The following is a 27,505-nucleotide window of genomic DNA, read 5'->3' as shown; positions in this document are numbered from 1 at the left end:
GGAGGGATGGGTTGGGAGGGCGGCACTGAGCTCCTGGAGGGGTGGGTTGGTTGGTTGGTTGGTTGGTTGGTTGGATGGATGGATGGATGGATGGATGGATGGATGGATGGATGGATGGATGGATGGATGGATGGATGGATGGATGGATGGATGGATGGATGGATGGATGGATGGATGGATGGATGGATGGATGGATGGATGGATGGATGGATGGATGGATGGATGGATGGATGGATGGATGGAGGGATGGATGGATGGATGGATGGATGGATGGATGGATGGATGGATGGATTGGGAAGCGGCTGAGTGGCAGCTCCCGGAGGGTTGGGGGCGATGGCACGGGCTGTGGCTGCAGGACGGGCTCTGCTGGGCCCGCTGTTGTTTGCCGGCTTTATTGCTGGCCTGGGTGAAGGGGTCGCTGAGGGCTCAAAGCTGGGAGGAGTGGCTGAGCACCCCAAGGGCTGTGTGGCCCCTCAGAGGGACCTCGGCACGTTGGAGTGATGGGCAGAGAGGAAATTTCTAGAATTCAACAAGGGCAAGTGTAGGTGCTGCGGCTGGGGAGGAACAACCCCAGGTACCTGCACAGGCTGGGGGTGACCTGCTGGAGCAGCTCCGTGGAGAAGGAGCTCGGGGTCTTGGGTGACAATGAGCTGTCCCTGAGCCAACAGAGTGTGCTGGGGAAAAGGGGCCAATGGGATCCTGGGGTGCATTGGGAAGAGCATTCCCAGCAGGTCGGGGACAATCCTGCCCCATGTGCTCAGCCCTGGAGGCACCTCTGGGTGCTGTGTCCAGCTCTGGATCCTCAGCACAACAGGGACAGGAGCTGCTGGAGCTGAGCAAGGGCCTGGAGCATCTCTGTGCCCAGGAAAGGCTGAGGGAGCTGGGGCTGCTCAGCCTGGAGAGGAGCCCCAGTGAGAGGGGCCCTCAGCCCTGGGTGTCCCTGAGTGTCCCTGGCTGTCCCTGGGTGTCCCTGTTTGCAGAGAGGGTCACAGCAGGGCCAGGCTCTGCTCCGGGGACCCAGCTGTGGCACCAGGGCCACGGGCAGGGACTGATCCCAGGAATTCTCCCGGCACAGGAGGCAGAACTTCTGCCCTGGGCAGTGCCCAGCCCTGAGCACAGAGCAGAGAGGCTGTGGGATCTCCCTCACCGGGGATATCCCAGACCTGTCAGGTTGTAATCCTGAGCCCTGTGCTCTGGGATGGCCCTGCTGGAGCAGGGAGGTGCCACCAGTGACCCACTGCGGTCCCTTCCATTCAGGAATTCCGGGATTCCGTGTCCTGCGGGGAAGCGCCGCTGAGGTGGAACCCCGGGAGGGGTTCCTGCCACTGCGACCAGCATCGGCCCCTTGCCGGTGACTGACAGCTGTCAATCACTGCGGGGGCTGCCGGCCGGCGGGGGCCGCTGTGGCGGCGGCGGAAGCGGAGGAGGAAGAGGAAGCGGCGCTTCTTGGCGGCAAGGGAAGGAAAGGCGGCGGCGGGGCAGCGCAGCAGCGGCGGCGGGCGAGGGCCGGTCCGAGCGGAGCGGAGAGCTCCAGCTCCGGTGCGGAGGCCCGGGAAGGAGCGGGCCGGCCCCGGTGTGCGGCGGCCGAGGCGAGGCTCACCCGGGCCGCCGTGTGCCTTGGGCAGCCCCGGTGGCGCAGCCCGTCCCTGCGCTCCGCCGTTCCCGGTGCGGCGATGGAGCTGGCGGGCGGCAGCACCATCTCGCTGTGGACCGTGGTGGCGGCCGTGCAGGCGCTGGAGCGCAGCGTGGCCGCACACGCGTCCCGACTCTTCAGCCTGGAGCACCGCGCCGGCAACAGCGAGAAGAAGCACCAGGACTGCGAGAAAATGGTCGGGGAGTTCGGGAACCAGCTGGAGAGCAAGTGCGCGGCGCTGGGCACCCTCGTCCAGGAGTACGGGCGGCTCCAGAAGCGCCTGGAGAACATGGAGAACCTGCTGAAGAACAGGAATCTCTGGATCCTGCGGCTGCCCCCCGGGCTGGAGGCCCCCAAGGTATCGGATGGGTCATTAAGGGGCCTGGGGGGGACAGGGACAGCACGGAGGTTCCTTTGCTCCTCACCTCAGCTTTCCGCCATGGAAATCATTCCACGATCTCTGCCGAGATTTCTTCTGTCCCCTGTCGTGCCAAGGCACGGAGCAGGAAGTGATTCTCCTGTGTATTGTTAGATTCAGCTGGTTTTCCCTACAAAAGGATGGGCTGTCACGTTTTTACCAACAGCGGGAAGTTCTTCCCCACTCTGAGGTCCCCATTGGGATCAGGCTCCAGGGGGAAGTAAGAATATCGTGGAATACACAGTTCATCTCGCTAAGTTTAGCAAAGCTCCAAAGTGTTACTCTCAGTGTCCAGAGGATGCCCCGAGGCAGGAATTTTCTTTCCCTGACACCTGGTAGCAGGGATAAGTAGGGAGTAGGATTCTCTGTGTTCCAGGAGCTGTGCTGAGTGTCACTTTTGGGATTGCAGGCCCCGGCTGTGGCGTTGGAAAACGATGCCACCGGCTTTTCCACTCAGGAATGGGAGAACCTGGAGGAGTGGCAGAGGGAGCTCTATGGAAAGGTGCTGACAGGGAAGAGAGAAGCCCTGGTCCTGCTGGGTGAGTGTTGCTGTTGCATCGCTTATCAGCACTTTCTGGTTAGGGAATCTTTCCCAGACGTGGGAAGCAGATTTGTTGGAACACAGTGATCCCGCTGCCTGTGTTTGAGGACTCTCTGTGCTGCCCAGCCGTGCGTTGTAGCTGCTGGAGCTGGTTTTGGGTGTGTTCCTCCCTGTGGATACAGCACAGAAACATTCATTCCTTTCTCTGTTCCCTGTCAGACGATGTCATCTCCGAACCTGCCCTCCTGTCCCGGCTCCAGGGAGGAGAAGCGCCCTGCAGTGAGGAGGAGGCACCTCCTGGAGAGATCCCAGCAGAACCAGGTGCAGGCCAGGGATGAATCAAAGCTTTAATCCTGAGGGTGAGGGTCGTGTGGTGCTGTCACCACACAGAGGCTGGCACAAGGTGATGGTCCTGGTATGCTCTGAGGGAACTTCTGAATCTCAAAAGGAGCAGGTTCTGGGGAAGTAACAGAGAGTGATAAAAAAGTGTAACAGGTTTGATTTTAAGGATTACAAGGAAGACTTGCGTCATATCCTCACTTCTTGGCTGTGAGGATGGTGAGGCCCTGGCATAGATTGCCCTGTGGCTGCCCCTGGATCCCTGGAAGTGTCCAAGGCCAGGTTGGACAGGGCTTGGAGCAATCTGGGGTAGGGGAATGTGTTCCTGTCCATGGCAAAGGGTGGGACAGGTTTAACCCAGACCCTCATGGGGTTCTGTGATCTGATTCCATGATTTCTGGCATTGGCAGAGGCTCTGCTGTTTGAACTGAACGTGAGCAGCTGGGACAGCAGAGAAGCGCAGGAAAACCAGGAGGGAAGAGCAGGGCTGGCTGAACCTGGCCATGGTGAGTGTTGTGGACGGGCCTGGCCTCGAGGGTGTGGAGAACCCTCTGGAACTGGGGGAGCAGGGGGAACCCCTTCCCTGCAGGGCAGAGCAGAGCTCCCAGGAGCAGGAATGGAAGGTGCTGAAGGTTATGTGTAGCAGCAGAGTGGGTGAGTGGGCACAAACTTCTGGGCCAGCAGAGGAGGAGTCCAGTGGGGCTGTGATAACCAGTAAAGGAGTCTCCTCTTTCCCAGTAAAGGAGTTTCCTCTTTTCCTCAGCAGACAGCAGCATTCCAGAGCAGAGCTTTGCTGTCACCGTGAAGCAGGAAGAGGAGGAAGAGCCACATGCCAAGAAGCAGGGAGCCATGGAGGGTGTGGAGTTCTCTGAGCTTGGTGTGGGTGAGTTCTGAGCGATCCCACAGCGTCCTGTGCTGCTGGGGGCGTGGGAATCCCTGACATTCCTGCTGTGGGACAGTGTGCTGGGATGTGGGGGCTGAGGGGAGGCACTGGGAAACAGAAGGAGCCATGCTGAGGTGGGGAGTGGGCAGGAAGCCTGGGAGAGTTTTATTTTTGGGAAGGTGAAAGAGCTGGGAGGATGAGGCACTGCACGTGAGGATTCTGGCACACCTGGAATGGATCCCTCAGAATATGAGGAATCATTAAGTTGAGAACAATTCAAGGCAGGGAGCTTGTTTCTGTCTATTTGAAAAATGGTGATTAAATTTGCAGCAGTAAAGACTTGATTCTTAATAAAAATAGCATTAAGCCTGTGAAGTTCTAAATGCTTTCTTTCAATCTTTTTTTTTTTTATTTTTCACATAATTTTACCAGCTGTAAATGGTAGTTTGTAGTATTGTACCTTATGGATGGAGGGACAGAAGTTGACCTCAAATCAGAAAAACCCCATGGTATTCAATTGTTTTTAATTGTTTTTCAATACTGTGGTGGAACCTGAGGAGGAGAATGGTTCTCCGTGTGTATCCAAGATCCAAACAGTCCTGAAGTGTAAAAATGTCTAAAAACAGAGCATAAATAAGCTCACAATACAATTTTCACCCAGATCACGTCAATCCTGCAGCCAGCAAAACATTTTCAGTGTTGTGGTCATGATGGGTTTAGTCCAGGGAGAGAAAAAATATTTAGTTTGTGGTTTGTTTTGAGTTTGGTTTTTCTTTTTTTTTTTTTATTTCTTGGTGCATTTCACTCGTGTTTTGACAGCAGCTGTTTGTCCTAGAACATGAGTTCAGGGGGGGTGTTGCCCTCCAGAGTCCCTGTGAGTGCTGTCACAAGAGTGTTAGAATATTGCAATTTACAGAGAAATTGAGACCCAAATATGGAGGGTGGAGAAGAAAGAACTTGAAAATAAACAGAACTAACAAATCAAAACATCTAAATAATAATGACCTCATTATTGTTTAGGTCACACAGAAATCAGTTTCCCATGCAGAAGTTTATGCTTTCTGGTTCAGCATAAAATTTGGGCTTTCAGTCAAAATGTTCAGTTGTGAAGAGCATTTTTAGCTTGCTCTTATCCAAGAATCCATGGGTTCTGTGAACTGTCAGATGATTTGAATGGAGTTTTTCCCTCCCAAGGAAATCCATGAAATCAGCAGTTCATTTCACATTAAGATGTCATGGAGATACCCAGCCTCTTGACTCGATGGTGTCATGACAATGGAACTGTTGGGGTTCCTGCTGCATTTCATCCTCTGTGGATTTAATTGTTGGAGACAGAAACCAACTTCCAGTCACAATCTGCTCGGTCAGACCTCACTCAGGAACAAATGAGTTTAGAACTCTCCCTAAAATTTTGGTCTAGTACAGAAAGAGGGAAAATTGCACTCTGTGTTTGGGTCCAGTTTGAACTTGGATTAAAACATTTTATACCTTAATTTTAAAAAATATTATTTGTGCCCTAAATTGCAGGATAATATTGAGGCAAAGACTTCCTGCTGGCAGAGGGCTGGGTTAGGTGGGTTATTGGGAAGGAAGTCCTGGCTGAGGGTGGGCAGGCCCTGGCACAGGGTGCCCAGAGAAGCTGTGGCTGCCCCTGAATCCCTGGCAGTGCCCAAGGAAAAGTTGGACAGGGTTTGGAGCAGCCTGGGACAGTGGGAGGTGTCCCTGCCCATGGCAGGGAGTGGCACTGGATGAGCTTTAAGGTCCCACCCAAACCATTCCAGGATTCCATAAGAGCAGGAGGTATTCTGGGATAAAGAGGGAAAGTTGTGGCCCTTTGAAGCGGTGGAGGGACATTTGTGATTCCCTTGTGACCAGAATATCCTGAGTTCTGTTTGGGATGATCTCAGAAGCACTTCTGGATTATTCTACAAACAACCTGAGGTGCCCTTTCTGGGCTGTTTCTGTATTGTACATGCTCCGTGTTTCATCACTTTTTGAAGCTGCCTTTGATATTAGAGGTGATAGAATATTTTACAGTCAGTCAGTTTCTCTGTTCCAGCCCAGCTCTCCTGAATTTCAGAGACAAATACATGTATTTGTAGCAAATCTCTGAGCTATTTTGGGATTTGTGTTGTTTGAATTGCAAAATAGAGTCCTGAATTCAAGACAAAATGTGAAGTGACAGAGAAAGGGACAGTTCACTGCTGTGAGGAGACCCTGTTCCCTCATGGCTCTGAGAGGATCCTCAATCCTTCATAGCTCTGAGAGGATCCCCAAGCCCCTCACAGCTTGGATGGGACCCTGATATCTCACAGCTCTAAGTTCTGTCATGGCTCTGGGTGGAGCCCCAATCCCTCACTGCTCTTAGGAAATTGGCCCTCATGGATCAGAGAGGATCCTGTTCCATCATGGCTCCAGGTGGGATGCCAATCCCTCACTTCTCTGAGCATCCTGTTCCCTCATGACTCCGAGTGGACCCCAGTCCCTCACGGCTGTGAGGGGGATCCTGTTCCCTCATGGCTGTGAGGGGGATCCTGTTCCCTCATGGCTGTGAGGGGGATCCTGTTCCTTCATGGCTCTTGGTGGACCCCAATCCATCACGGCTCTGAGGGGGACCGTGTTCCCTCATAGCTCCGAGTGGACCCCAGTCCATCACGGCTCTGAGGGAGGATCCTGTTCCCCTGTTCCCTCATGGCTCTGGGTGAACCCCAATCCATCACGGCTGTGAGGGGGATCCTGTTCCCTCATGGCTCTGAGGGAGGTTCCTGTTCCCTCATGGCTCTGGATTAATCCTGATCCCTCATAGCTCTGAGCACTCTGTCCCCTCATGGCTCTGGGTGGACCCCAGTCCCTCACAGCTCTGAGGGGGATATCCTGTTCCCTCATGACTCCGAGTTGACCCAAATCCCTCAAGGCTCTGAGGGGGATCCTGTTCCCTCATGGTTCTGGGCTGAACCCCAATCCCTCACAGCTCTGAGGATCCTGTTCCCTCATGGCTCTGGGTAAACCCTGATCCCTCACGGCTCTGAGGGGGACCCTGTTCCCTCATGGAGTGCTGTGGACAAGGGTGGCCGGGGTCACGGTGGGCAGTGAAGGAGCCCCATGGTGCCCCCAGCCGCCCCTCAGCCGCCATTCCCCGCAGGGCCGGACACCGCTGGACACAAGGCCCAGGCCCCGGCGGAGGGCGGGAACCGGCCAGGGGCCCGGAGGTGCCAGGAGCAGGATGTGAGAGGGAATCCCACAGAGACCGGCTCCGGTGAGTGCTGTCAGGGCAATGGTGGGAGAGGGATGTGGGACACCGAGCACCTGCCAGGATCTGGGGACATCTGGGGTGTGAGTGGTGTTTTGGCCTGGAGAAAAGGGGGCTCAGAGGGGACCTTGTGGCTCTGCACAGCTCCTGACAGGAGGGGACAGCTGGGGGTGTTGGCTCTGCTCCAGGGAACAGGGACAGGAGGAGAGGGAACGGCCTCAGGCTGGGCCAGGGGAGGCTCAGGGTGGGTATTGGGAAAATTCCTTCCCCAAAAAGTCTGTCCAGCCCTGGCGCAGCTGCCCAGGGCAGTGGTGGAGTCCCCATTGCTGGAGGGATTTAAAATCCCTGTGGATGTGGCACTTGGGGACATGGGCAGTGGTGGCCTTGGCAGTGGTGGCCTTGGCAGTGGTGGGGGAATGGTTGGACTCAGTGACCTTAAAGGGCTTTCCCAACCTCAACAATTTCACAATTCTATGACCAACATCTCCCCAAGGCACTTGCTGTGCTGAGTCTGGTCTTCCAACTGCTGCTGTCAGGCATTCCATCCCCACCAGCCTTTCCAGGAGCTTCCATCACATCCTTCTTTCTTTTCTCTCTCCTGGGAAATCCTCCAGTCCCTGGGCCAGGTCTGCACTGTAAGGGTGCAGAGCACCGGCCCATCTGCTTTTCTTTATTTACTCTACAGACTTCTGTTTTCTTTTTTCTTTTCTCATTACTTGAATGAATTTCTTTAAGAACTCTGTTCTCATGAGTGTTTCTCTGATGAGTGAGAAGTGGTGTGTGACTGAGAAGGATTGAAAAGAAAACAACAGAACTCTGGCAGCACCAAGAGAGAAACGAAACTCAAGGACAAGAATTCAAGTGGCTCTGGCCTCTCCTGGGGCCATGGAGAACGTGTTTCCACTTGTTTGAAAATTCTGTGCATTTCTCAGGTTCAAACATCTGCTGAGGGTTTTGTAACCAACATTTCAGGTCTGTTCAAGAGGCCTTGGTCAGCAGGAACTAGAACTGGAATGTGAGCTAGAACAGAGCAGATCTGCCTGGGCTGGGCTGACAATTGGAATTAATTTTGTATGGTGTTAAAATAACACTGGTTCCTGTTAACAGAGGACAGCATAATCCAGATTAAGCAAGAGGAAGGGTTGTGCACTGCAGATCGGAAGGAGGAGGCTGCAAAAGCTCCTGGAGAGCCCTGCCCAGGTGAGTAACTGCATACCTCAGAGGGAAAATGAAACAGAGGGATTAAATTCCGGGTTGTGTGATTAAATTCCCGACCTCTGTTCATGTATTCCAAATCTTTAAGAAGTTCTGAGCAGACTCCTCAGCAGATCCCCCAGGTGAGGGCTGGTGTTGCCCCTTTCCCTTCTCACGGACATTTTGGAGTTTGTGGCTGCATGGTTGGTTTTTATCCAAGTGTGGCTCTCCCTAAATTCCTTCAGGTTGCTTTTTCCCTCCTCCTTTCCCTTTTGGGGCTTTTTTGGGTAAGGAGGAGCACACAGACTCCTCTGAAAGGCTGCAGAGCCCAGGGCCCTGTTCTTTGCCCCCTCACTTGGAACCTCTTTGTTTTACAAATCAGCTGCTCTGCTTTGCAGATTTTCCTCACTCTTTACAAAGGTAGTGGTGCTGCCTGTTGGCTCCACTAGAATTGTACTTACCAGAGCAGGTTTTCAGCCTTGTGAAATCCTGGGTTTAGGCAGGTATGATACACTTCTCCTGGACTTCTTCCCTCAGCAGAGCGAGGATTTTACGAGCCTGAGGCATCCAGTCAGACCAGGAAGGGCAGCGAGGTGGATGCCAGGGAGCTGCCAGGCACAGAGGGTGAGCACCTCCAGAGAGATCCTGCCACAGGTGAGGATCTGCCAAAAACTCCACTGCAGGAATTGCCCCTTAATGGCTCTTCCTGTCGTGCTTTCCCTGCTGCTTTGTTACCTTTGTGCATTCCCAAATTGTCCAGGCTTTGTGCCTTCCCCGGGTGTTTCTCAGTTGTGTAAATTCTCCCCAACAAACAGGATTTCAGACTTATGCAAGGGGTGTTTCATCGTGGATTAAACAAGAGGAGCCACCCTGCTCTGAACAGCAGGACTTGCAGAAAGAGGAAATCTCTGCAGATCCAAGTACAGGTCAGTAATGGATTTCAGCTGGGATTCTGGGGACAGTAAATCCAGTTTAGAGTATTTTTTAATACTGTATGAAATGTCACAACCTCACAATGTAACCATGAGAGAACTGGGACAAACCTCAGTTTGCTGGTTAATATTTGGTCACGGAAATTTTGGGTTCTGTCAGCTGAAGAGGCTCTTTCCCTCCTGAGCCAGCCAAAAGCTGTCAGAGGCACTGGCTTGGGCTTGTGTTGAGGCAGGCCCAGAGCTGCATGGATCAAGTTTGTGCTGCTTTTATCTGGATAAATACCTGGCTCAGGGCTGGGCCCACAGTGCTGGGCAAGGGAGGGACATCTGCTGGTGGCCAGTGGTGTCCCCAGGGTTGGGGACATGCTGGGGCCACTGTGTTTGATGTCTTTGTCAGCAGTGTGGATGAGGGGAGGGAGGGCACCCTCACTCCTTTTCATGGCCAGAGTTCCCTGCCCTGAGGACAAGTTTCTCACTTCCCATGCTGTCAGTTCTTCCAGGCATTTCTGGAAATGGTTTGGGGGCTTTGGAGATTTTTGGTGGTCTTGATCCCCACCCCTGTAATCCATTCCCACTTCCTGACCTCATTCCTGCCTTTGCTCTGTGTTGTGCTTGTCTCCAGGAGCTACAGCAAGGGTGTTTGTCCCAGAAATCGCTGCCCTGTCTGCACATGGCACCCCCTTCTCCAGCACATCTTGTTCTTTCTCATGGCTCCATGGCCATCCAGTTATCAGTGTTTGGGACACACACTCCTTGATTTTCTGGGGATTGGGAGCTCTGTGGGTCTCACTTTGTACCTCAGTTTATAGGGTTGCAGGAGAGTGGGCTTTAATCAGTGATTTTCCATCCTGGCTGCAATTTGAGTCAGTGACTTTCTTTGAAAGTTCCATAACAAAAATGTTACTCCACTTGGGTTGTTATTCAGGCAAGACAGATAGGTTCTGAGGCTGTTCACCAAAAAACAGGTGCTCATTGGACAGCACAAGTTCCTGGGAGCAGAGAGTGCTTCTGGTAAGCCCAGGAGGGGAGGTTTAGGTTGGATATCAGGAAAAGGTTCTTCCCCAAGGGAATGGTTGGGCACTGAACAGGCTCCCCAAGGAACGGGCAGAGCCCCAAGGCTGCCAGAGCTCAGGGAGCATTTGGAAACACTCTCAGGCATGGGGTGGGATTGTTGGGGTGTCCATGCATGGCCAGAGGTTGGGCTCCATCCTTGTGGGTGTCTCCCAGCTCAGGGGATCCCATAGTTCTGTGACTTGCTGAGCCAGCTCAGGGCCCTGCTTGGACCCTGCTCCTGGAGATGCTCAGGAGAGTGTCTGGAGAGCAGCTGGGAACGCTGAGGTGGGACAGTGTCTGCTCTGTTATCTGTCTGAGAGGCTGAATCTGAATCAGCAGTCATTTTTTTATGTATATTTTTAAAAATACAGTTGAAAAAAGTCCTTCTTAAAATAGAATTTTTGTTTCAGTGGATGCTGGTACTTTGTTCCTCCCTCAGTATTAAAGATGTGGCTTTGGGCTGGGAGGGACATTCCTAAGGGGACTCCTGAATTAAAAATCTCTGAAATCTCTGTTTCAGATGAAAGTCTGAAGAGGGACCATCCAGCAAATTCCTTGGAGAGCAAGACCTGTGACTTAGAGGTACTGGGAAGACCGGGAGAAGTGTTCCCCAAAGATCCCAGCCATGGAGTGACATGGGACAGTCAGTGGAATTCAGAAATGATGGAAACAGCCCCCACAGGGAATGGGAACAGCCTTGGAGGTGATGCTCAGTACGATTTCTTTAGTGCTCAGGAAAAGAGCCTGGAAAAGAGGCCCTGTATGTACAACAGATGTGAGAGAAGCTGCCCACAGCAGGACCTGCAGGGAGAAGGGGAGATATTTCCAGGCCCCACGTATGAGAGGATGTTCCCTCTGCTGCACTCACACCCAGGAGAGACGGGAGTGGGCCTGGCAGAGAAGGGAATGAACCTTGGAGAGAAGGGAATGAACCTTGGAGAGAGGGGAATGAACCTTGGAGAGAAGGGAATGGGCCCTGGAGCTGCTCCCATGCCCTGTGAGGGGCCAGGATCCCACTCTGAGTGCAGAGAGACTCCCCCAGGCCCAGGCAGGGCCAGCCTGGGCACAGAGGAGGCTGCTGAAAACGAGGAGAGCTTCCCCACGGACACCTCGGGGTCCAGCCCCTGCTGGGAGCCGCCCCTGGCCCGGGGCAGCCCAGCCCAGCAGCAGAGCCAGGCCCGGGGCAAATCCTACATTTGCAGCGACTGCGGGAAAAACTTTGTGTGCCACTCGTGGCTGGTGAGGCACCAGACGAGTCACACCGGAGAGAGGCCCTACAAGTGCTCCAAGTGCGACAAAACCTACAGGAGGAAGGATTACCTGCTGAACCACCAGCGCCGGCACACGGGGGAGAGGCTTTTCCAGTGTCCCCTCTGCAGCAAGAGGTTTGTGCTCAAGAGGAGCCTGCTGAAGCACCAGGAGGGTCACATGCAGGACACCCACGTGCCGCTGGTCAGCTGGCCCTGCGGGAACATCAGGGGCTCCGTGATGCATTCCATATAGGACATCCCCAGGGCAGCACCCCCAGCGCTGTGACACACCCTGACGGCAGGAGGAGGCTGTGGTGCAGCCATCCCGAGCCTCTCCCGGGAAAAGGGAGCTGGCTGGGGGTTATTTTGTTGTTAGACAGCATTCACCAGTGCCTGTGGGTTTGGGGAGGTGCAGTTTGGAGGGACTGCTGGCTGTGTGGGAGAGAAACCACCTTGACATGGAACAATTTGCGATGTGTGTTACAAAGGAGAGTTGTCTGAATAGAGAGAAATGATCCAAAATGTATCCAAAATGTTATCCCAGGAATCCGGAGTCCTTGGGCTGGGCTGGCAGCAAGTGAGTTAAAGATATTGATTGTCCACTAACGAGTGACTGGGCTGGGAACAAGTGAGTTAAAGATATTGATTGTCCACTAATGAGTGACTGGGCTGGGAACAAGTGAGTTAAAGGTATTGATTGTCCACTAAGGGGTGAAACCCTGTCAGGAAACACACACTTGGGTGAGGTGCTTTGGGAAAGGAAGTGTTACCCCTGTGGCTGTAGGAGGAAGCCTCTTTCTTCTGCAAACAGAGAGAAGGCTGCAGAGCCAGGGAGGCAGCTCATTCCCACTATTAAATCCTGGGGCTCCTCGATGCTGAGCCCCAAGGGAGAATTCCTGAAGGCTGAGATCCTTCCTGGGAGTTGTAAGTTGGCCAGGGAGCCTGGAATATGGTTTTAATTCTGCATAGCCTTTTAAAGTTGTCTTGCATTTCTTCTGCCACATTGTTCACAGACTTCTGTGTTTGTTCAGTTTCCCAAATCCTTTGCAAGCAGACCGTGGAGATGCTGCAGAAAGCTGGGAAACACAGAGTTAATGAGCTGCTGTGTCCCAAGCACTGATAACAGGATCTGCTGGGTGGAGGTAAGGGCAGCTCTGCTCCTGCAGCCTCCTCCCCCAGCTCTGCGTGCCCCACTCCCAGGAGGAAAGAAACTCTCAAGGTTTGTACGTGCCCATGGTCAAAAAGGAATGACAGGTGTCAGAAGGGTCCAGAAAAGCTCACAAAAAGTTCTAGCAGCAAATCCCACTCTCAGCATGGGAATTGGTATATTTTGCGCTTCTGGTAGAAGAGAAATAAAAAGGTAAAAGAAAAGAGGAAAGAGAGAGGGAGATCAGAGAGACAAAGGGAAGGACATCACCAGTCCTGGCTCCAGCATCATTCCAGCTGTGTTCAGGATCCCAGAGGTGCCCTGTGAGCCCTGGATCACCCTTTTACAGCCACATTTTCCACATCCTGGGGCTGCTTTTTTCACTTTTGATGCAAACAAGTCAGGAGACACAGCCCATGACTCTGGATCCTCTTAGAAATGGATCAGGGGGTCTGTGGTGGTTTTGATCCCCCCTGATTGATCAGCCTTTGTTGGACACTCCCTGCCCTGTGCTGTGCGTGCTGTGCTTATCTCCAGGAGCCAGAACAAGGGGTTTTGTCCCAAAATGTCCCAAGAAAAGCTGTCCCTGCTCCATGTGCCCCCCCTTTCCAGCCACATCCCATCCTTCCTCATTCAGTGTCTCACACAACAGTCCTTGGCTGGCTCCACAGCTGAGACACAGCCCTTTATCTCCTGGCCTTCTACAGAATCCAGAATGATAAACCTGGGCCTGAAAAATGACCAGCCTGGGACTCCACTTGCTTCAGCAAAATGCAGGCAAAGAGAATTATTTGAGAATTTAGGTAGGGAAAAGCGTGGTAGAGAGAAATTATAGCCCAGAGAGGAAATGAAAGGGAGGGAAAGAGCTGAATTATTTCTGTCAGTGAAAACTGAGCAACTGCAGAAAGAGTTAAGGAAGAAAAGGAGGAAGACGAGCCCAAAACTGGAAATATCAGAGGGGCTGAAAATTTCAGAGGATCCCCCTCTGCAGCCATGTCCTATTTCAATTTGTCCCTTGTTACCCAGGTTTGGGACACAGCAGCACTTTAACTCCTTGGTGCCCGGGATGGTGCACCCCAGGGCACTGCCCACACGCTGTTGGGACCCACAGCTCCTACTGGGACCAGCTCAGCTCCAGAAATTCCCATTCCTGCCACGGCTGGAATTTGCCATCGTGGTACTTTAATTTTAAATCAAGGAGGGCAGGTGCTGCGTGGAGTCAGTGCCCTGTAGCCTCTGGAATTCGTTTGGGGTTAAGGTTGGCAGCTTGCTGCTTCTCGCCCAGGAGCCATAAATTACCCTGAGTTTGGCACAGGGGGATTTGCTCCAGGGACTTTAACTCTTTGCCCTCCGGGTCCTACACCAGCACGCTGCTGTGTTAATGCTGGATAATGTGCTCCCGTGTCTATTAAAAATTTTTATTAATTGTTGACAAGAACCAGCTGAAATGCGAATATCCAGGCCATTATTCCGGATAAGATTCCCCTTGCTGGATGTGTGGCTGTTAAGGAAATTTCCCTGCATGCCCATCCAGGAGCCACTGTGGAGCCACAGCTGAGCGTTACCTGAGCTGGGACCGGCTCCTGTGAGCCCATGGGTCCGTGTTTCATCTCACCCAGCTTTCCTCACCGTCTCCATCCCAGATTTCCCATTGCAGAGCCTCGGCCAGCTGGATCCTCGCAATAATTTAACCTTGATACGACGGCAGGGGAACGGCTCAAGGTGGTGCCTCCACGCTGGGACCCAAACAAAGGAATCCCACCCCCTCTCCGGGCTTTTCTCACCTCACCCCTAAACAGAAAATGCGGGATGAGCGGCTCCTGCTGTGTCCCTCCCTGTGCCCTTTGTTATGCAAAGCTCGGGCAGTTCCCAGCCTGGCTTCGGATTGTTTCCCTCCCCAGCGCCCGGGATGCTCTTGCAAATGAACCTGGCTCTGCTGGAGCTCTGAAATGGCTTTTCATCAGCCATTTCCCGACTCCAGGAGATTCGGGGGGTGCTGGAGGAGGTAAGGAATGGCCTTACCTCGGTTCTCGGCATCACCCCGAGTTCCCATCCCGTTCTAATCTGAGCACTTGTAGCAGCTAAGGCTCCAAGGAGTTAAAGCTGTGCCCTAAACGCTGATAAGGAGCGGGATAGAACGGGATGTGGTTGGAGAGGAGGGCACGGCGCATGGGCCGGTGCTGTTCAGCTCCCCCTGGGGACGCGGAGACGCGACAAACGCGGGACAAGGCCAGCGGGGAAGCGAGCAGGGAGATCTGCAGGGGAGCATCGAGATCACCCCGGCCCCTGAAAGCCCCCCGACCCAATTCCAGAGCGGTCCAGCAGCAGCGGGATTGCGCACACTTCCTCATTTGGGAGATCTGCAGGGGAGCATCGAGATCACCCCAGCCCCTGAAAGCCCCCGACCCAATTCCAGAGCGGTCCAGCAATAGCAGGATTCCGCACACTCCCTCATTTGGGAGATCTGCAGGGGAGCATCGAAATCACCACGGCCCCTCAAAGCCCCCCGACCCAATTCCAGAGCGGTCCAGCAGCAGCGGGATTGCGCACACGCCCTCATTTGCATGGGAAGGGGGAAACCTGATGCCGGGGCGGGGAAAATTTACCCATAAGAAGGTGTCCCCACAGCACCCTCGGGACCCTGCACACCCTGGACACCCGGGTCGGCGCTGGAGCCAGGACTGGTGACGTTCCCTCACCTCTCCCCTCGCCCCTCCTTCCTTTTTCATTTACTAATAGAAGATCAGGTGCTAACTCATGGCAATTTCCATGCCAAGTCGATCATTTACTAATCAAACTTGGTCGCTCTTTCGGGACCCTCTGTCATTCCTTTTGGACCCGGGGCATCTCCACGCCTGAGGAATTTCCCTCGCTTTGAAGCGGGACACGGCACTGCTCATTAAACATCCTCCTTCTGCTCATTAAACATCGAGCCCTTCTGCTCGTGTTCAGGGTTTCTCACGGGATTGTGTCGTGCCCTTGTAAGGACACGATTTATTCCTTTTACTAATAAGAGTCTGCATTTGTCACCTGTCACTTTGTCGGTGGCACCGTGGGGAAAAAATAGAGAAACAGAGTGAGGGAAGAGCCTGTTTGTGGTCAGAGCTCCTTTAACTTTAAGGAAACTTCCTTCAAGGAGCTTTTTTTGCCTGCGTATTTGTGCTTGAGTTTTGTCCGGATGTTTGATTCGTTGGCTGGAAATTTCAGGGGTTTTAATTAAAATTGTCAAGTGCCACGGGTCGTTCTGCAGCGGGAGGGGAAGGGAGGAGCGAGGCTGAAGCCAGAGGAGGAACTGAGCGGCTGCCACTCCACAAATCCCAGGTTTCGAGGCATCTTTGCATTGGGATGAAACGGGCGGGGAGGCGGGGGCCGGTCCCGGGGTCCGCCTGCGATCCAGGGGGAGAGTCCCTCCGCTCCCCCGGCGCGAGACCGTGCTCCGAGACGGCGAATCCCGCGTCCCACCGGTGCTCAGAGAGGAGTCCCGGGGCTCCTCTCCCGACCCACGGCCGGTGCTCGGTGAGGAGTGCTGGGGCTCCTCTCCCGACCCGCGGCCGGTGCTCGGTGAGGAGTGCCGGGGCTCCGCTCCCGACCCGCGGCCGTTGCTCTGTGAGGGGTCCCGGGTCTCCTCTCCCGACCCACGGCCGGTGCTCGGTGAGGAGTGCCGGGGCTCCGCTCCCGACCCGCGGCCGGTGCTCGGTGAGGAGTGCCGGGGCTCCGCTCCCGACCCGCGGCCGGTGCTCGGTGAGGAGTCCCGGGACTCCGCTCCCGACCCGCGGCCGGTGCTCGGTGAGGAGTCCCGGGGCTCCTCTCCCAACCCACGGCCGGTGCTCGGTGAGGTGTCCCGGGGCTCCGCTCCTTACCCGCGGCCAGCGCTCGGCGGAGGCTCCCGCGGTTTCCGCCGCGCTGCCGTTGCCGTGACAACGGGTGGACGCCGTCCCAATCTCCGCCTCCCTTCCCGTCTCGTCCAATCAGCGCCCTGTTGTCCCCGCGCGCTGACCAATGGGGATGAGCGTCCCTCCCGCCCTCTCCTCGTGGCGGCCACAGCGCGCCGGGGGCTGGGCGGACCCGCGGGCCAATGGCGTGAGGAAAATGGTAAGGGCTGAGCTCCGATTGGCTGCTGCTGCCGGGCGCCGCCTGTGATTGGCTGCTGCGGCTCGGCGCGGCCGAGGGGAGGAAGATGGCGGCGCGGAGTTCTCGCGGCGCTCCCCGGGTGCGGAGCCGTGTCCGGCCTCGCCCTGCGGCGCCTTCCCGAGGGCCCCGGGCCCCCGATGGCAGCGCCGCTACCCGCTCGCCCCACAGCTGTGGGACGGCGAGAGAGGCACAGACAGCCCGGGCATGTGCAGGCGGTGAAAGCCGGGCTGGCCTGGAGCGGTGTTAAAAGGGACCTGGAAGTTCATCCGGTGCCATGAGCGGGGACACCTTCCACTGTCCGAGATTGCTCCAAGCCCCGTCCAGCCTGGCCTTGGACGTTCCAGGGAACATCCACAGCTGCTCTGGACAGCCTGTGTCAGGCCCTCCCCACCCTCACAGCCAGGAGCTCCTTCCCAATATCCCACCTCTCCTTCAGCTAAAGCCATTCCCTGTGTCCTGTCCCTCCATCCTTGTCCCCAGTCCCTCTCCAGCTCTCCTGGAGCCCCTCCAGGCCCTGCCAGGGGCTCTGAGCTCTCCCTGGAGCTTCTCCTCTCCAGATGAACATTCCCAGCTCTCCCAGCCTGGCTCCAGCCCTGCAGCAGCTCCGTGGCCCCTTCTGGCCTCACCCCAAAGTGTCCCTGTCCTCCCCGTGCTGGGGACCTGGGGACACCTGGGCCCCAAGGAGCTGATGTGCTGCTGTGTCCCACACTCCCGTAAGCAGCAGTTTAAAAAGGATGTGGTTGGAGAAAGGAGGAACACGGAGGTGGGGCTGCACCTCCAGGGGCCGCTTCCCTTCTGCTCCAGGGAGATAAGGGCAGAGGGAAAAGGAATGGGGTCGGGAAAGGGACACAGAGTGTCAGCCGGAGACTGGTCCAGGAGAGGTGATCAAGAGCCCCAAAGGCCCTTTCCAGAAACCTCTGGGAGAAGGGACTGTGCATCCTCACTCATTTACATATAAAAGGAGAAACCTAATTCCAGGGCGGGGAAAATTTACCTGTGAGAATGTGCCCTCGGGACAGGATTAGTGCTGGAGCCGGGATTGGTGATTTCCTTCCCTCTGCCATCTGATCTCCCTCTTTTCTTTTATTCTTTTATTTCTCTCATTACATTCTCTCAGAAGATAAGGGCAGAAGTACCAATCTCCACGCTGAGTGTTTAATTTAATAATCAGGCTCTGTGAGCTTTTTTTGGACCTTCTGATCCTTGATTCTTTTTAACCCTGGGCATCCTCAAACCTTGGGATCTCCTCTTCTTCGGAGCAGGGTGCAGCACGATCCCTGGGTGGTTTATCCCCTTTTTCAGTGTTCCTGTCCAAAGATCTCCTCCCTGATTGACACCCTCGAGACTCGCCTCTGATATGATGGGAGAGCTCTTGGTACACCCCAAACTTTCAGTTTTTGGGAAACATTTGTCTCTCAGCCCTGTGCTGTGTGTGCTGGATGACCTTTGGAGCTCGGTGTCTCTTGTGGATACACAAATGAACAAAACTCACTGTGAAATCACAAATAAACTAAGCTCACTCTGTGTGCATACCACAAGGGTTAATTAAATGTAAACCTGCATATTCAGTGGGCATTAAGCTGATTTTAAAGCTTTTTTTCCTTCTCAGATCGTCGATTTGAAGCAGTCGGGACAGATCTGGCGCCTCTCCGTGGGGAGCTCCTGCGGGAAGTTCAGCCCCACGTTTCACTCGGCCACCTCAGCTCCTCTTTGCCAAAACCACGGGGTTTTCAGAGAAATGTAGACCTGTTTGGGACTGAGGTTGATGAAACTCCCTGAGCTTTCTCCCTGCTGTGTTTTTTGGGGTGTTTTTTGGGGTGTTCCCCCACCCCTGGCCCCTGAGGATGGGTTACTGCGCGGCCCTGAACTGCCGCAACGGCACCAGCGGCGCCTACAAGAACAGCTCGGTCAGTTTTTACGCCTTCCCCCTGCAAAACCAAGCCCTGCTGAGGCAGTGGCTCCAGAACATGGGCAGGGACATGGAGACCCCCTCCAAGTACCACTGCCTGTGCTCGGAGCACTTCGAGGAGAGCTCCTTCGAGGCGCACCCCGTGAGACCCCGCAAGAGGCGGCGCCTGCTGAAGGAGGCCGTGCCCAGCAAGTTCATCCTGGCCCTGGATGGCACCTGGCTCGTGGGCACCCCCCGGGCTGGCCCTGGGGACGTGAAGAGCAGCAAAACCCGAAAAAGGATCCGGATTTCTGAGCCCTGTGGGGTAATCGAGGGGCTGGGTGGCGGGAATGAATTCGGTTAAAGGGAGATCTGTGTGTAAAGCCTTGGAAGCCGCTTGGGAAAATATCCCTCGGAGGGTTTAATTAGTAATAATAATATTGTTATTCCCTAATAATAAGCTTTCATGACCAGGGAGGAGCTTTTCCAGCCAGTCTGACAGATCGTGGCACTACCTCAGGGTTTATTTAAAACGCTGAATTATTTTATTTTTCATTGAAGGAAGAACCACATTCCCTGAGGGGGCTGGGTGTGGATGCTGACCGCAGATATCTGGTTTTATGACTAATTTCTGACCCAGTTATTGGAGCAAATCATTGTTCTGGCTGAGTCACATCACTTTAAAGCCTTTTCTCTCATTCTGGATTAACATTAGAAGGTTCTTATGTAAAATCCTTCATTAATATGCTGCTTACACATAGCACAGACATCGCTGGGAGCAGCTGGGAGGTGCCAACGTGTTTAAACTGTTGGGATGAGAGGGTTTTCAGGGATTCTCAGCTCCCCTGACTGTGCAGCATTTTGCTTTTTAGGTCCCTGCGATGCTTCCTCAGTGGCCACGTCTGCAGGATTGGCAGAATGAATTTTACAAGCAATTGCTGAAGGAGAAATTTGGGCCTTTGATCACACTGGGAAAAGGTCAGTTTTCCCTCTCCAAAGGGACACACACTGGGTCTGGCCTGGCTCTTGTCACTCCTCACATCCCTGGATGTTTAGAGAATTCGTCTTTAAGAGCTTGTGAACCTTTGTGAGAGACAAAAAGCTCCACAATTTTCCTTTAAAAGGTTGAAGGACAGTTTAGGATCCCAGGGAATGCAGCTGCCAATAAAAACAAGGAATAAGGAATGGAAAAGGTTTGAATACAGGAGCTGCAGTGACACACTGTTGATTTTTATTTTTTTTGTCTTGGTCAGTGTTGGAATTAAATGTGCAGAGACAATATTTTCTGTTTGGACTTAGATATTTACTATTTCTTATCTGTATTACAGTCTTACAAGTCAAGTTCTACAGTATTTCACTAGCAAGTTATAAAATGGCCCCGTGTTTATCTCTACACGGTCTTTTAAGGAAAAAAAATCTAATTAAGAAATGATGCCTAAATTATTTTTACTTTTAACCTAATAATTAATCACTCATTTCTTGTAATGTGGACTTTGTCTAATTACACAATGCTACCCAAACCCATGGAGAAGAAGGTGAAGAAGAAGGATTAGTCTTCACCCTAAAACTTCTATCTTATCTTTATATATATCACTGTATTCTAAACCCTCAAACTCTGAGTTTCCCACCCTGTGATATCACACACTTCTATCCAAACTCCACACCCACAATCCCAGTTCTGTCATTCCATTTTGGAAGCTTCTCCACACCCTCAGGTCAGTGCAGTGTTCTCTTGGGGGTCAGTGCCTGGCAGCACAGAAATCTGAAATTCTCAGCATCCAGGGTCCCAACTACACATGGGATCATTAATCCTGTACCCTCATTAATTACAGTGAAGTTGTGTTTTCCTCATCCCCAAATCCTGATGTATGTCTGGGTTTGGGATTTGCTTAAGAGAATTGAACCATATGATGCAGAAGTAGTGAAATAACCTGAATGATGCCCAGAAAATGAAGAAATCTCAATATTTACCTTTAAATGCCCAACTATATGTTTGCTTGAAGTCACTTATGTTTTAATTCTGAAGCTGTGAGCCCTTCCTGGCTCCTCAGCATTCAGGTAATTCCTTGGATTGATTCCTGGAAGAACCCGATGAAATTGGGGACGTTGCACGAGGAGGAATTAGGGACAGGACTGAACCATGAAATCCAGCACCAGACTGGGGGTTAAGGCTCAAATCCAAGACCTTCCACTTTTCAACATTTAATCTCCAACCTCCTGGGTGTAATTTCTGGAATATTTTATAAAAGTTGGAGCACAAATCCTGTTCATCCCAGATACCCCTTTAGACACTGGGCCAGCTGCTACTTCTCCCTCCCCAGTGGATCTTTTCCTGGAATAACAGAGATGCTCTTTAGAGAGTGGGTGATGCAGGGATTTGCTGGAAAACCATCAGGGGGAAATATTGATGACCATCATTGCCATGTTCTTTCTGTTCCTTGTTCAGGCTCTCTTGTTCCCAAAAGCCATATCCCAGAAGGAGGAGCAGCATGGGTCAGGGATCCGCAAGATTTGGAGGAAAGAAAAATCCCTGCCAACCTCAGCACAGGTGTGTGGTGTTGTGGGAATTGTCTGGTAGCAACTTGAAATTAGTAGGATTGAAGGGATGGGGGATTCCAGCTGAGCTCTGCTGCATTTTTGTTTTTTTTTTTTTTTGTTTTTTTTTTGTTTTTTTTTTTGTGGGGTTTTTTCGTTTTGTTTTGTTTTTGTTTTTTGGGGTTTTTTTTTTTTTTTGTTTTTTTGTTGAGTTTTTTTTTTTTGTGTGTGTTTTTTTTTTTGTTTGTTTGTTTGTTTGTTTGTTTTTTGGGGGGGAGGTTGTTGGTTGTTGGTTTTTGTTTTGTGGGGAGTGTTTTTTGGGTTTTTTTGTTTTTGTTTGTCTGTTTATTTGTTTTGGGTTTGGGGTTTTTTTTTTTTGTTTGGTTTGTTGGTGGTTTTTTGGGGGTTTTTGGGGTTTTTTGTTTTTGTTTTTGTTTTTGTTGTTGGTTTGGGGGTTTTTTGTGGTTTTTTGTGTTTTTTGGGGTTTTTTTTTTGTGTTTTGTTTTGTTTTGGTTTGGTTTGGTTTTTTTTTTTGGGTTTTTTTGGGTTTTTTTTTTTTGTTTTTTTGGTTTTGTTTTTTTTTTTGACCCAAAACTTAAGGGTTTTGTCCAGAAGCAGCAAATCGGGAATTGTTGTTTGGAGATTTTTCTGTCACATCACATACAGGGAATTTTTAGAATCTCCTTGTTCCAGGCCATGGTGGTGCCATGACCCACGGATCATCCTCAGGAGCATCCCAAGCCCCTCACCGCCAGCGCTCTGATCAGGCAGAAACATCGGGGGGCCCCCAAAATCCAGCACCAAATCCAGTGACAATCAGGAGCGGTAACAGAGTCCTGGCAGGGCAGGAGCTGGATGAGTTTAGGCGGTTCCTGCTGTACCACCAGGGGCAGCTCGAGGACGCGGCGGCGCCGTGGTTCATCTGCAGCGAGTGCGGCAGGAGCTTTGCCCGCCACGCGTACCTGCTGCGGCACCGGCGCACCCACACCGGGCAGCTGAGGAGAAACGCGCCTGCTTCCCAAAGAAAACTTCCTGATTTCTGGAGAAAAACAACTGCTTCCTGAAGAAACACGCCTGCTTCCTGGAAAAACCCTTCTCCTTCCTGGAGAAACCTTCCTGTTTCCTGGAGAAACCCAACTGCTTCCTGGAGAAACCTTCCTGCTTCCTGGAGAAACCCAACTGCTTCCTGGAGAAACCTTCCTGCTTCCTGGAGAAACCCGCCTGATTCCTGGAGAAACGCAACTGCTTCCTGAAGAAACATGCCTGCTTCCTGGAAAAACCCTTCTCCTTCCTGGAGAAACATGCCTGCTTCCTGGAAAAACCCTTCTCCTTCCTGGAGAAACCTTCCTGATTCCTGAAGAAACGCACCTGCTTCCTGGAGAAACCCGCCTGATTCCTGAAGAAACGCACCTGCTTCCTGGAGAAACCCGCCTGATTCCTGAAGAAACGCACCTGCTTCCTGGAGAAACCCGCCTGATTCCTGAAGAAACGCACCTGCTTCCTGGAGAAACCCGCCTGATTCCTGGAGAAACCCAACTGCTTCCTGGAGAAACCTTCCTGCTTACTGGAAAAACCCTTCTCCTTCCTGGAGACATTCACCTGATTCCTAGAGAAACCTTCCTGCTTCATGGAGAAACCCTCCTGCTTCCTGGAAAAACCCTTCTCCTTCCTGGAGAAACCTTCCTGCTTCCTGGAGAAACCCGCCTGATTCCTGGAAAAACCCTCCTGATTCCTGAACCAACCCACCTGATACCCAGAGAAACCCGCCTGTTTCCTGAAGAAACCCCCCTTATTCCTGGAGAAACCCACCTGCTTCTTGAAGCAAGCCTCGTTATTCCTGGAGAAACCCATCTATTTCCTCAAGAAACTCTCCTTCTTCCTGAAAAAACTCTCCTGCTTCCTGAAAAAAATATCCTGCGTCCTGAAGAAACCATCCTTCTTCATGGAGAATCTCTCCTGCTTCCTGGAGAAACTCTCCTACTTCCTGGAAGAACTCTCCTACTTCCTGAAGAAACGCTCCTTTTTCCTGGAGAAACCCGTCTGATTCCTGGAGAAGCGATTCTGCCTCCTGGAGAAGCCATTCTGCCTCCAGGAGAAGCCCTTCTGCGTGCTGGAGAAACCCACCCTCCACAGCCCCCTCCTCATAGACCATCTCAGCCATGTGCCACAAGCCTGCCTAGGGCAGAGCTTTGCAGTCAGCTGTCAAAACCCCTGGTGGGGCTGGTAGTCCTGTGTGGGTCAGAGCAGATTCTGGGAGTAATGCAGTTTTCCCACTTTTCAAACTTTAGTTTGAAAGCTAACCAGCGGGAGATCCCAAATCAGAACTACTAATGTAATAGGAAAATTAGGATAAAATGCAGTGGTACAAAAGCACTGACAGAGTCAGGACGCAGCCTGGCTCCCTGTGGGTCAGGTCAGGGTGTTGGCTGCAGCCCTACTGCAGTGCCAGCTGTGGCTCTGTCGGAGCAGGGATCCTGCAGAAGGTTGGAGTTTTCCTCTGAGAAACTCTTTCTTCCAGCAGTGCTGTAGATGAGCCTGCTCTTCCTCTGGGAATGCCGTGGAGAAGGAAACTGCTCCTCTGGACGTCCAGTGGAAAATGCTGCTGTGGTGTTCCAGACCCCACATTATATCCAGTTAGGAATTCCTGGCTCCTCCCCCTGGGCCGAGCATCTCCCAATGGGATGGTGGAATTTGATCAGCCATGCAGGGACGCTCAATGGGCCATTAACAGAAGATATCTCCCTGGACAAAGGATGGGCCCTGGAAGAGATAAAGAACATTGCCCCACCTGGCTTTTTTAACACCTGGTGATGGAATGCATTTGGTTACATCTTGCATTGCAACCTAAGACATGAATCGAGTTCTGGTTCAATCTGCTGCTGCCCTGTCACTGATCAGGAGCTGGATCATTCCTGCCATTCTTGCCATGCTCCATCCAGCTCCTCCTTGGAGCAGGAGTAGGATAGAGCAGCGCTGGCTGTACCAAAAGGGACATTTAAAAACCTGGTGCACCAAACAACACGTGCTGGAGAGCATCCAGAGTACCACACAGAAACAGTGGAAGTTTCCAGGGATGTAAAATGAAAAATTGAGAATAGGATTGTGAACTGATGTTTGAAGCAACCAATTCTGGGCATTATTTCCCCACTTTAGCTGCTCTCCCATTACTGTACCTGCAGAACTAACTGGTTTTGGATTCTATTTTTATATTGACCCCATGTTTTCCTGTGGGGTGAGATGCTGCTTTGGTTTCTGAAATTCTGGGAGGAAAAACCCCATGGGTATATTCTAAATGTGTGTACAGTGTGTTGGTGATGTTCCTCTGGGAAGTGGAAATGCAGCAGGGAGAGGGGTGGAGGAGAGGAGCCAGGAGGCAGCACATGCAGATTTTGTGTTTTCTCCCCACGTGCTGGTGGTTTTCAGCATTTTTGAATATTCCAGTTGCGTGCCAAGAGGGAAAATGTGTTGCCTCCAGTTGGAGGGGTGTCCTCAGTCAGAGACTCCAGCTGGAGTGAAGTCTCCAGGCTCCTGAGGAGCAGCAGAGAGCGCCCAGCTGGTGCCGTGCTGCAGTTCCAGGAGTTCTGAGCAGGACTGGGAAAATACACTTGGCCCCAAAGCGTCCTGCCCATCCCAGGTACAGGAATAATGTCCCAAAAACATTTTGGCACTGGCTTCAAGTGAAATCCTTGGGTTGGCTTTGCTTTTATTCCTCAGAGAATCCCAGAATAGTTTGGATTGGAAGGGATGTTAAGGATCATCCAGTGCCACCCCTGCCATGGCAGGGACACCTCCCACTGTCCCAGGGTGCTCCAAGCCCCATCCAGCCTGGCCTGGGACGCTTCCAGGGATCCAGGGACAGCCACAGCTGCTCTGGGAATTCCATCCCAGCCAGGAATTCCCAATTCCCAATCTCCCACCCATCCCTGCCCTCTGGCACTGGGAGCCATTCCCTGTGTCCTGTCCCTCCGTCCTTGTCTCCAGGCCCTCTCCAGGCTGGGCTGTGGTTTTCCAGCCTGCACACCCTGCACTCTCCCAGCCCTCAGAGGAGAGAAGGTGTCCTGGACTGGGATGCAGCTCCATTCCCACAGGGGGGATGGTTCCTCTGTCTGCTGAGCCCTGGATCCCGTGGGATGCTCCAGGCCCCAGCACCCCTCACTCCTGAGGGGGCAAAGCTGCTGGGTCAGACCCAGCCTCAACTCCCCACTGCCACAAGGAGTGGGATCTCCAGCAGCTGCTGTCCTGGGATCAAAACTTCTGAACTGATATTCCCAGGGAAATATCACCGGTGTGGTAAGAGGTGTTTGGAAAATTTGAGGAATAAACTAAGCAAACCACGTCTGTGCTGCAGCAGGTGAATCCATGGCTGAGATGAAGAAACCTCAGAGGCTGGAGGAGCTGGAAGGGCTCAGCCTGGAGCAAAGGGGGCTCAGGGGGGACCTTGTGGCTCTGCACAGCTCCTGCCAGGAGGGGACAGCTGGGGAGGGGTTGGGCTGTGCTCCCAGGGTACAGGGACAGGAAAATTGGACATTTTGGAGAAAACGTCTTCATGCAAATGGCTCAGCCCTGGGGCCATGCGGCAGGGCCTGGGGGGCTCAGGGTGCTGGAGGGGACAGGGAGCGGTGACATCCTGAGGGGAAATGGCTGCTCAGGCTCCCGTGGTGCTGCTCAGCCCGTTAACCCTTCATGTACCACTGCCCTCCCTCCGGGGCCAGGATCATCCCGCTCCCTGTGCAGCCAGGGGAGCCCGGTCAGGGCCCATCTGCAGGGATCCTGGAACACCGAGGCACCGGGGCAGCTTTTGCCGGGATAATCGCAGGAAGGTGAGATTGTAACACTTTCGTGTGGCCTGGCACCAGCCCCAGCCCCGGCGCCGGTAAAACGAAAGGTATCAGGGTCAGGATGAGCACACGGAGCGGCTCCCAAACCCAGAATGTGCCCCCACCAAGGGCCTTCTGCCAGGACGGGGGTCCTGGTGTGGGTGCTCACGTCCTCTTCCCGCACGGCTCCCGGCCCTCGGTGCCACCGAATCGGTGTTCCCTGCACCCAAACCAGTCCAGGTCACCCAGGCTCGAGTCAGCCTCGGTGCTGATGCCATGCAGAGGCTGGTGCTGGTGGCAGAGCCGGTACCGATACCGATTCCCACAGTGGTGCCGGTGGCCGCGGTGGAGGTGCCGGTGCTAGTGCCGGTGCCAGTGCCGGTGCCGGTGCCCGCTGTCGCGGTGGAGCCGCTGCCGGTGCCAGCGGACTGTGGCGGTGGCGGTGCCGGTGGTGGTAGCGGGGCCGCTCCGGCAGGCGGTGGCGGTACCGGGGCCGCGCCGGTGGCGGAGCCGCTCCCGGTGCCGGTAGGCGGCAGTGCTCGGCGCTCCGCGCTGCCGCCGCTCCCCGCCCGCTGCCGCCCAGCCCGGAGGAGGCGGATGCGATTCCCCGGCTGCCCGTGGCTGCTCGGCGGGGCGGCGGGGCCCGGCCCGTGCGCAGGCACCGACAGCGGCCCCGGCCCCGCTCCCGGCCCCGGCCCGGCCCCGCTCCGCGCTCGCCGCCGCCGCCGCCCGGCCCCAGCCCCAGCCCCGGCCGCGGCCGCCGGGGCCCGGCCCAGCTCCGCGGGGCCATGGCCGAGTGGGCGCCCGCCCAGGTAAGCGCGGCCCGGGGCACCGGCACCGGGAACCGGCCGCAGGCGGCGCCGCCCCGCCCGCCCCGCTCCCGCCGCTGCCCGGCCCGGCCCCTCCGGCAGCCCCGGCCCGCGGGGCCCCGCCGCCTCCGGGGAGCGCGCCCGCTCCGGGGTGGCCCCGGTGCCCCGGGACGCGGCTGAGCGCCCCCGCCCCGGGATGTCCGCGCGGCCCCGGGATGCGCCGGGCACCGCTGGCCCGGGATGTCCACGCGCCCCGGGATGCCCCGGGGTGCCCCGGGATGTCCCCAGGGACGCGACCCGCCATGGCCCCGGTGCTCCCGGGATGCCCCGCCGACCCGGGATGCCCGGGTGTTCCCAGCGTGTCCCCAGGCACCTCTGCCCGGGATATCCCCGTGCCCCCGGGATGCCCTGGGATGCCCCAGGGTGCCCCGGAATGCTCTGAGCAGGATTCAGCGCGGGGATGCCCCAGGCACCTCTGTCCTGGCATGTCCCTTTATGTCCCCAAGGTGTCCCTGGAGCTCCCTGGTCCCCACTTGCCCTGGCTGCTCCCTGCCCACCCAGCCCCATCCTCCTCCAGGGTGGGTTCCAGCCCGGGCAGACCCAGGAATGGCTCCCAAGGGACGGGGGATTGGGGTGACAAGTTGGGAAGGTGACCATGGTGACCTGCCTTGTTCTGGGAGGTGCT

The 27,505-nt window shown here is 54.2% G+C and overlaps 1 protein-coding gene across 3 annotated transcripts; it reads left to right on the top strand.

The window, feature by feature from the left end:
* Positions 1 to 1,664: 1,664 nt before the first annotated feature.
* LOC132086310 (zinc finger protein 282-like) lies at positions 1,665 to 12,402 on the top strand. 3 transcript variants are annotated; one of them, XM_059491989.1, is made up of 10 exons: positions 1,665 to 1,991; positions 2,461 to 2,590; positions 2,812 to 2,913; positions 3,342 to 3,437; positions 3,698 to 3,814; positions 6,957 to 7,070; positions 8,172 to 8,264; positions 8,796 to 8,912; positions 9,074 to 9,184; positions 10,764 to 12,402. In XM_059491989.1, exons 1-10 carry the CDS (start codon positions 1,674 to 1,676, stop codon positions 11,744 to 11,746), a joined length of 2,181 nt encoding a protein of 726 aa, XP_059347972.1. In that variant the 5' UTR covers positions 1,665 to 1,673; the 3' UTR covers positions 11,747 to 12,402. The 3 variants fall into 3 exon arrangements, with proteins under 3 accessions (XP_059347972.1, XP_059348061.1, XP_059347888.1); XM_059492078.1 differs by having other exon boundaries at positions 3,695 to 3,814; positions 8,799 to 8,912; XM_059491905.1 differs by having other exon boundaries at positions 3,695 to 3,814.
* Positions 12,403 to 27,505: the final 15,103 nt, after the last annotated feature.

This window comes from Ammospiza nelsoni, chromosome 1, assembly GCF_027579445.1.
Source record: "Ammospiza nelsoni isolate bAmmNel1 chromosome 1, bAmmNel1.pri, whole genome shotgun sequence".
Taxonomy (NCBI): domain Eukaryota; kingdom Metazoa; phylum Chordata; class Aves; order Passeriformes; family Passerellidae; genus Ammospiza; species Ammospiza nelsoni.
This window is presented reverse-complemented; position numbering and strand designations above follow the sequence as displayed.